General features: G+C 47.5%; 1 protein-coding gene across 1 annotated transcript; it reads right to left on the reverse strand.

Moving 5' to 3' along the window:
• Positions 1-6595: 6595 nt before the first annotated feature.
• Positions 6596-8067, reverse strand: LOC120699766. The gene has a single exon (XM_039983840.1). The coding sequence runs from the start codon at positions 8048-8050 to the stop codon at positions 7220-7222; it is 831 nt and encodes a 276-aa protein (XP_039839774.1). The 5' UTR covers positions 8051-8067; the 3' UTR covers positions 6596-7219.
• Between the last annotated feature and the right edge of the window lie 1690 nt (positions 8068-9757).

The raw sequence follows: 9757 nt of genomic DNA on the forward strand, positions 1-9757 counted from the left end.
GTTAAGGGGTTGATTTGCACCAAATGAAACATGAGGGATGATTGCCACACTTTTGTAAAACTTCAAGGATGAAAACTCACTTGCATTCTGCGTAAATAATTTAGAATGAGAAATGAACTATAGTGGTATATCATCAGAATTAATTAGCTGATCTAAAAAAATTACCATTGCATACTCACTTGCATCCTTATGCTCGATCGTAGCTTCACCTCTTGCTCGGGGCAGGCTGAGCTGACCAGCAGCGCCAGCAGGAGGTACCTGTATGTGTCCTCTGCTGGCGCGGTGGCGCCGGTCGCTGTGTCAGTTTGGACCAAGCGGCGGAGGAAGCCAGCCACATGCAAACTCACCCCTGTAAACTGACTCTACTAGAAAATAGGTAATTAGTATCTAGGATTAGAGGTAGTGTTAGGTAACATTGCCTGTGCAATTAAAGTGGATAGTCCATGCTAATATGTAAGGGAGTACGAGATCAATTATTGTCGGTTGAAAGAGGTGTGTATTGATAATTAAAACAAGTATTATAAAGTTTAGTTTACACCTCCCACCTATAAGAAAAATCCGACTTTTAATATTCAACTACAAAACTAGATTACGAGAACAATTTTGACTTTTAGGGTGGTTTCAAAAGTGGTTTTATAATTTTTTAAAAAATAAAAATTCTAATTACATATAAAAAAGTCAAAACTTTTAAATCTAAAAAGTATGCAATAGGTACCAAATTTTTTTCTAAAATTATAATCTATCTATTATTGATCTATTTAAATATTATTTATCAATTCCTTAATTTTAAAGCACGGAACCAATCCTTTTGTGCGTTGTGCCTTTGGTTCGTCGTCAATGGGCACCAAGGCGGATCCTGCGCGCCATGCGGCAGACCGAGCAGGACTCGAACATCGCCCATGCGGATATACAACCGAGTCTACACTTTAGCGTTATTGAACCACCGCTGCCATCCATGGATGCCCCATCCTCGAGAAGTCGGCCTCGAGCGCTACACTGAGGTGACGAAGCTTCCCATCCAGCCCCATCTTCCTCTCGCTATGTAGTAACCGTGTGTCAACGCTGAAACGGTACCATCAACGAGCTTGTCGTCGTCACTGAAGCTTCCACACGCCAGACCAATGACGAGCTCGCCGTGACCGCCAAACAGTTTGATATGCTGCCTCGGTACGGTGGAGGGATCAAAGGGATGCAGCTCTACTCACCAAGACAGAAAGGCTAGAGGCATCTCTCCTCCGGATCATCATCATCATCGTCATCATCGATCCATTTCCTCATCAATTACCAGCTGCATGTGCCGCGATCTTTGCCACCTATCGTGTCGCGATCTTTGCTAATCAGGTAGCTTGTCCTTACGTTTTTAGAAAAATTTTGATACTAATTTCATATTTTTTCCAATTTAAAATGTATTACTTATGATTTTTTTAGTTTAAGTTTGAATATTTTTAATTTCACAAATGAAAAGCCACTTTGAAACCACCCTAAAGACTAAACTTGCCCAGTTTTGATAGTTGGATGGCCTACGTTATCCCCGTTTTGTACCTGAAGAATGAAAATAAGACTTTTTCGGTAATTCGATGGTGTAAACTAGACTTTTTATTTATTTCCTCTTTCTATTGCTATACATATTGGCACCGTCAACATCTAGCACTATTTCCAGGCAAGCTCATATATTATATGGTGATATCACTGTACCGGACCATGATATAAATACACAAGTATCAGAGGCTTGGTTTGGTGCGAATGAGCTCGGTGGCCACCTCTGGGCTCTGGCGGTGTCCAGGCAGCCCACCACGGTTCGATCCCCGTTGGGGACGCTTCTGGTGTCGCACCGTGGATTTATCCCCTGAGGGGTGCTGGAGCTTGTGTGTAGAGTGTGGGTGCGTGTGCGTGTGTAAGCTCCGGCAGATGCGTCCTCGGATTTGTCGGCAGCCCATCTGCGCGCACTCAGCATGAGTGCGCAACTGATATCTTACATGATTCCCCTCCTGTGCTTTAAAAAAAGAATTGATTTAGTACAAGTACATTAATATTATCAATTATATATCATGGACTAGTTCGCCTGGCATGCTAGCTGCCTTTCATCCACCTCCTGAATCCATTCCACGATCGAGCTCTGAAGCTTACGAGGAGCATGCGCAACCAACAGATCCAGGAAGTCTTTGACAAGCTGCACCTATTTCTTTAGCTTGGGGTCACGGCGTCGCTGGATCATGAGCCTCCTGTCCCGGACCCCTGTGATGTGTCTCGGCGGCAGCATCTTCGTCAGGCCTGATGGCTTCTCGACCTGAAGGAACGCCGCGCAGTGCCTGGACTTCCAGGGCACCTGGTACGCCGTCGCCTCGGCCTTCCTGTGGAGGCAGTCGATCGCCTTGGGCAGCATGAACTCGTCCAGCTGCTCGAGGCTGATGTTGTTGTGCGCACCACCCTGCTCCGCGCCGTCGATCACCTCGACCGCCGAGCTCTCCACGGAGGGGAGCAGACCTTCGGAGGAGCCATGGGGGGCGAGGAGGAGCCCGATCTTCAGATGTGGCACGTTCTTGAGGCAACTGCTGTCGCCTTGAGGCAACTCGGACAGTGGGATGAGGCGCTGCAGGGACACTTCGATGACTGGTTCTAGATCAGCCCCATCTGACAGTTTCATTGTGCTGTAGGAGGGCCACAGCTTCAGCTCATGCTGCTGCTTGCAGCACAGTGGGTTTGGGCGAAACCACTGGGTCATGCACTCATGCTGCTGTGGATGCTGTTCCAGTGCTTCTTGTGGCTGGAGTCAGCATACGGCACCCAACAGAAATCCTGCGTCGGCAGCTGGGCGAGCTCCTTGCTGACAGACTCAGCTGCGGACTTGAAATGAGGAGCCACCAGCAGCAGGTCCAAGAACTTGACGATGGTGCCAACTATGTCGGTGCTCTCGGAGAGCCGCAGTATGGAGCCCAGCCACAGGTTCTTCTCCGGCGCCTCGTCGTCCTCGTACAAGAAGAGGAGCTTGGCCTCCATCCCACGGCCCTCCTCCAGGCGAACCGGGCGCACGCAGAACAGACGGTGCTGGCCTCGCCGGACGAGCCTGTACCGGAGCTCTTGGCCGGCGAGGAGGTGCTCGATGAGCGGGTTGGCGACCATGTACCGGCGCGGCGTGCCGCCGAGCTCCGCGAACCTCAGGAACTCGCCGGCTCTGTCGGCGAGCCTCTCGAACCTTCGAACGGCGGCGGAGCTGCTGCGGCTGCCGTCGCGGCTCGTCAGGAGAGCCGTGACGAACGACTTGGTGGCGTGAGCCCAGCGCCTGGGGAAGGAGGAGCCCCTCGCCTCTTGCTCTCTGGCTTCGTCTTCGGCGGGGCGCTGTTTGAGCTCGCGCAGCGTGTCGTCGCAGTCCCGAGCTGCGCGCTTGAGCTTCTTGCGCCAGCGGAGCAGCGACGCGTCCTTGATCTGCCATCTGCAAGATGTCTCGATCGCGGCCTCCAGCTTGAGCTGCGCCATCTCCAGCCTCTCCATGTGATGCTCCTGCTCATCTCTTCCCTCTTGGTGCTGCTGCTGCTTGCCAATCAGACCAGCAAAGGCCTGCTTCAGTATCTCCTCCGCAGCCGCAGAACCGACCATCTCCGCCATGGCTAAGGATCGATCGATTCCTGTGCAGGAACGCATAAAATTATGTAGTGAAATGAAATCATAAAAATTCGAGGAAACTGCGACCACAAGCAAGATGAGTAACTAATAGAAAGATTTCGTAGTTGGATTGCCTAGCTGAGTAACTAATAACCGAAGGCAGAATGGTGAGCTTCCTCGTCAATATGCAAGGGTCGTCGGGACATATATATTTCGTACGCCGTGCAACTACAATGCTCAAGAGGTCTACTGAACGATCCCAAAAGTAATTAAGACAGAAATGGTTAAAAGAGTCGAGATGTCTATATGTTTGTCTCTACCGCTTTGTAGAGCTTTCATGTAGAGCAGCCATTTCTATTGCCATCTCTATCAGAAAACCAAAATTTTCGTGGCATTACATTCATGTAGGCCCGCGTCAACCGCAAGTGCTGGTGGTGCGGCGACATCCTTATACCGCACTGTGTCACCGGAATCATGTAGGCCCCAAATGGTCGTGTCATCACCGCAGGGTCAAAATTAACGACATATACATGTTCCTAAATAAAGATTTTTTTTAGTTCTAGATGGTTTTTGGTTATTAAGTCTGAAACAAAGTGTGTGAACCGTGATTGCATCCCATATGGCGCCGGCCTGGGACAAAGAGTGTTCGCCTCAAACTTTTGAGTGTCAAATTAATTAGGAATTAGAAATAGTTGTGAAATAATTAGGGATTAGAAGAGTGTCCAAATGGCAGTGTCATCACTCGCTATAGCCGATCGGGGTTGGATCTAGGTGTTGTCTGCAGGTTGCATGCGTCATCAGAGGCGTGGCTTGCTTCTCCTGCTAATCGGCTGTACGATAGCCGATCCGCGCATGTCACTATTATCGGCTGGCTAGCCGATAGCCCCGGAATTTAACGTTTACCTTCCTTATCAATTGCTGGTCAAATTGACTGGCATGCCGAGCACACCGTACACGCACCGATTGGGTTCGGTACTACAGAGCAAAGTAGATCTCCCCAGCCCTAACCTACGTGGAGTGCGAGGATCCTGCACGGTGGAATTTTCACGTCGACATATATATATATATATATATATATATATATATATATATATATATATATATATATATATATTAGTGTAGTTTATACTCCGCTTAAACTCAAATACAAAAGTAAAATTGAAATAAAAAAAGAATGAATGGAAAGGAAAATAGAGAAGAAAAAACTAGGAGCCTTTGGTCCCGATTGGGAACACCAATCGGGACCAAAGGTCTTTATTGTTCCCGGTTGTCTGAGCCCAGGACGAAAGGGTCCCTCTTTTGTTCCGCTTTGGCGCCGTCAACATCTAGCACTATTTCCAGGCAAGGCTCATATATTACATGGTGATATCATTGTACCGGACCATGATATAAATACACAAGTATCAGAGACTTGATTTAGTACAAGTAAATTATTATCAATTATATATCATGGACTAGTTCGCCTGGCATGCTAGCTGCTTTTCATCCACCTCCTGAATCCATCCCACGATCGAGCTCTGAAGCATACGAGGAACATGCGCAACCCACAGATCCAGGAAGTCTTTGACAAGCTGCACCCATTTCTTTAGCTTGGGGTCACGGCGTCGCTGTTCCGGAGCCACGAGGATCTCGTACTTTACTCTGCAGTTGCGTCACTGACATGCGGGCCCGACCTCATACATCAGTGACAGGGAAGTACAAAGGAATCCCTTCCGTCCCGGACCCCCCTGATGTGTCTCGGCGGCAGCATCTTTGGGGCTGTTCGGCTGGTCTGTACTCGGATTCTCTCGATTTGTCTCGGCTTATTTCCTCTCACACAATACTATTTATTCTACTAGCCGAACACTATTCATTCTACCACAGGCCAGTCTTCTCGACCTGAAGGAACGCCGCTCCGTGCCTGGACTTTCAGGGCACCGTTTCCTAGAATTTTAGAAATAGTAATATTTTGATCGCTAATTACGGTGTCAAATAAAGATAGTTTATAAAACTAACCTCAGAATCCCGCGTTAGGAACCCCGAAGAATCTAATGAGGTTTTTGACCGCATGATTAGAGGATGATTACTATAACATCACTGTAGCTAATCATCAATTAATTACCGTCATTAAATTCGTCGCGAAAAGTTACACTCATCCTCAAAGAGATTTTACAAATAAACTTCATTTAATAACCCATGCATACAAAATTCTTTTCTAGAAGAGATTAGATCAGAAGGAACCAAACAAGGCCGAGGCAGTCGATCGCCTTGGGCGGCATGAACTCGTCCAGCTGCTCGAGGCTGATGTTGTTGTGCGCACCACCCTGCTCGGCGCCGTCGATCATCACCTCGGAGGCGCCGTCGCAGAGCTCTCGACCGCCGGATCCAGGCCCTCGGAGGCGCCGTGCGGGGAGAAGAGGAGCCCGGCCCTCAGATGTGGCAGGTTCTTAGACACACGACGCCGCTTTCGGCTTGGACACCTTTGCTCGCGTGCATGTTGTACTCAGACAGTGGGACGTGGCGCTGCAGGAACACTTCGATGACTGGCTGTAGATCAGCCGCATCTGACAGTTTCATTGTGCTGCTGCTCGTAATATTTAAAGTACTTGATTCAAACACGGTCGAACGATGAAGACTAGTAATATTTAATTAAAGTACTTGTTAGAAAACAACTTATGTGGCTACTCATAATATTTGATCCCAAGTGTGCATCATTAATTATTTGAAGTACTTGAAATATTTGAAGTGTATATAAATTATGTATGTACGAATACAAATTCAAATTAAAACTAAAAAGAAAAAGAAAAGAAACATAAGCAAAAGAAGAAGAAAAAATTTAGACTGGTACTAAACTGTTGCCCCAACCGCCCTACGCAGCGAGCAACTTATTACCGGTTAGAGTTACCAACCAGTCCTAAGTGTGCCATTTAGTACCAGACTGGTACTAAATGCAAGCACATTTAGTATCGACTGGTCGGTATCGGATGCGAAACCGGTACTAATTGGAGATTTCGGCTCGGTACTCATGCCCAGTTCTCGAGCTGTGCATGGGGGGCGAGGAGGAGCCCCATCTTTAGATACGGCACGTTCTTGAGGCAACTGTTATCGCCTTCAACAGCGTTGCTCCTGTGCTTGTTGTACTCGGACAGTGGGATGAGGCGCTGCAGGGACACTTCGATGACTGGTTCTAGATGAGCCACATCTGACAGTTTCATGGTGCTGCTACTGCTGCTGCTGCTTCCACCATAGGAGGGCTTGGGCTCATGCTGCCTGCAGCACAGCGGGTCTGGGCGAAACCACTGGGCCAGGCTGCTGTGCATGCTATTCCAGTGATCCTTGTGGCTGGACTCGACATACGGCACCCACGAGAAGTCTTGAGTTGGCAGATGGGCGAGTTTCTTAGACCGTCCACAGTGGAGGGAGCAAATGAAGAAGCAAATACACTGATTGGCACTGTAGATGCACTGTTTGGCACTGTAGACAGAAAGGACGTGGGAAACGAGGAGGGAGCAAATTTGCTCTTGCTCCCTCCGCTGTGGTCAGCCTAAGGCTTCAGCCGTGGGCTTGAAATGAGGAGTGACCATCAGCAGCTCCAAGCACTTGACGATGGTCCCGACTAGGTCGGTGCTCTCAGAGAGGCTCAGAGGCGTAGTACGGAACCCAGGCAGAGGTTCTTCTCCGGCGCCTCGTCGTCTTCGTACACGAACAGGAGGCTGGCTTCCACCCCGCGGTCGTCGTCCTCCAGGCGAATGGGGCGCACGCAGAAGAAATAGTACTGGCTTCTCCGGACGATCATGTACCGTAGCTCCTGGCCGGCGAGGAGGTGCCCGATGAGAGGGTCCACGAACGCGTACCGGCGCGGCGTGCCGCCGAGCTCCACGAACCTCAGGAACTCGCCGGCGCCGCCGGCGAGCCACTCGAACCTTCGGACGGCGGCCGCGCTGGAAGCAGCAAGGCTGCCGTCGCGGCGGAAGAGCGACTTGGCGGCGTGGGCCAGGCGCCTGGGGAAGGAGGCGCCGCGCACCTCCTGCTCCCTGGCTTCATCTTCCACGGCGCGCTGCTTGCACTGGCGCAGCGTGTCGTCGCACTCCTGCGCCGCGCGCTTCAGCTTCCTCCGCCAGCGTAGCAGCGACGCGTCCCTGATGTGCCATCCGCGGGATGTCTCGATCGCCGCCTCCAGCTTGATCTGCGCCATCTCCAGCCTCTCCACGTGCTGCTCCGCCGTCTCGCTCTGCTTGCCGATCAGAACGGACATCACCTGCTTCAGTGTCTCCTCCGCAACCACAGAACCGAGCATTTCCGCCATTATATTGCTACTCAGGATTACCAGCCAAGGAAACTCAACTAGGAAGATGGTAGTACAAAAGTACAGGAGTACACTGCACACAGAGAGAATGAGCAAAGTGCTGTTATTTGATTTAGTTGCATACAACAAAGTATCGAACTGAAGTCTGGAACTGTGGATAGACATATAGCACAAAACTGACAGTCTCTATCTCTCTCGATCGCTAGAACTTGCAATTTTTACTGATGCGTACATTGCCCGGCAAGTGGACTTTGACTTAGGACAGGGAGGAATGGAAATCAAACACCAAGCTAGTCTTGGACAAGCAAGTAATCTTCAGGCCCATCGACGACGACGAATGAGTCATTGATGGATTATTGGCAAGTGCGGCGACTAATATCCAACGATAGTCCGTAAGGATACGCCAGAGACACTACAATTATATACACTAATCATAACCTTTATATACACTAAAATATATTTAGCATATTTTTTATGTATCTATAGTCACAATAAACGTATTGTAGAAGTTTCACTTCTTATATTTATTTTGCTATATTTAAATAGTTAAATGAATTTTATAAATAAAATAGAAGAATATTTTAGAGGCGGGTGGGCATCACCTGCCTCTGAAAATGGATTTTTAGGAATCGGTGATGGCATCACCTGCCCCTACAAATCGATTTTAGAGTTAATATAAAAAAATAGCATATTTCATAGAGTCACAAGTGACTGTGCAGTATGGTGGAGAGGAGGGTACGCGAGACTTGAGGCAAGTGGTTTGAATCCGGTTTACGCAAGTATGCATATTTTGTTAAAAAAAATATACCTCGGTAGTAGAGGGACTTGTGATGGTAGCCATTTAGTTGGAATATTTTTTTCTTTTTTCTTTTGATATTTTATATTTTTTCTATTTTTCTATTTTCTAAAAATTGATCTGTTGGGACGGGTGATGCGACGACCCGTCCCTAAAAATTATTCCTATTTAGGGGTCATGGCATGACCCATCCCAAGAAATCATTTTTAAGCACGGATCACGCCATGACTCGTTCTTAGAAATCGATTTTTAGGGATAAGCACGTTACCTATCTCTAAAAATAGCATTTCTACCTCTGACAAACAGGAACGGGTACCGCATCCGCCTCTAGAAATAGTTTTTCAACCGCCCCAAAAAAATCCTTTTGTAGTAGTGAGAAATGGCGGAAGAGAAGTTTGATGGAAAGTGCTGTAAAGATGCGACACCGTGTAGCAGCTTTCTTGGAAGTTGGAAGCAGTAAGAAGTTTGTTGTATTGGTGGACTTTAGTGCTGGACTGTTACTCTAGATTTTTTTTTGAAACACAGGCAGATCTTTAAGATTAACAGGGTGATCACATATGGCTCACTGTAGATGAGTACGTTGCCTACCATACTAGTAAAGGTTAAATTTTAAAATAAATCCAAAAAATTGCGAGCACCCATTTCAAGTCAAGGACTCAGAACTTGGATAGGAAAAAAAAATCGATTTTTAGAGATGAGCACATTACCCACTCCTGCAAACAACATTTCTAATTGCGCGAAGCAGTGGCGCATCTGCCTCTAGAAATAGTTTTTCAACTGCCCCTAAATACTTTTTTCCGTAGTAGCGAGAAAAAACCATGGTTTTAAATAACGCGCTATGATAAATAGCGGTGTATTTTTTCGAGGCTAAGAGACTATAGCGGAAGCTATAGCGGGTTATGGCAAATAGCGGTTTACTATTAAATCATGAAAAATACAAGTAATAGATGCACAAAAACATAGTAATTAGCAAATTTCATAAACACAACTATATTTTTAGAGCTACGAGAATATTACTTAAGTTGACAATATAATAAAATCCATACAATCAAATATTCAGTTGTCCAAAAAATCAA

The sequence above is a fragment of the Panicum virgatum genome, chromosome 3K, assembly GCF_016808335.1.
Source record: "Panicum virgatum strain AP13 chromosome 3K, P.virgatum_v5, whole genome shotgun sequence".
In the NCBI taxonomy this organism is placed as follows: Eukaryota; Viridiplantae; Streptophyta; class Magnoliopsida; order Poales; family Poaceae; genus Panicum; species Panicum virgatum.

What these genes read in the sequence shown, in the direction of transcription:
- LOC120699766 (XM_039983840.1), bottom strand. Translation starts at nt 8,050, where the DNA reads ATGTCTATCCACAGTTCCAGACTTCAGTTCGATACTTTGTTGTATGCA.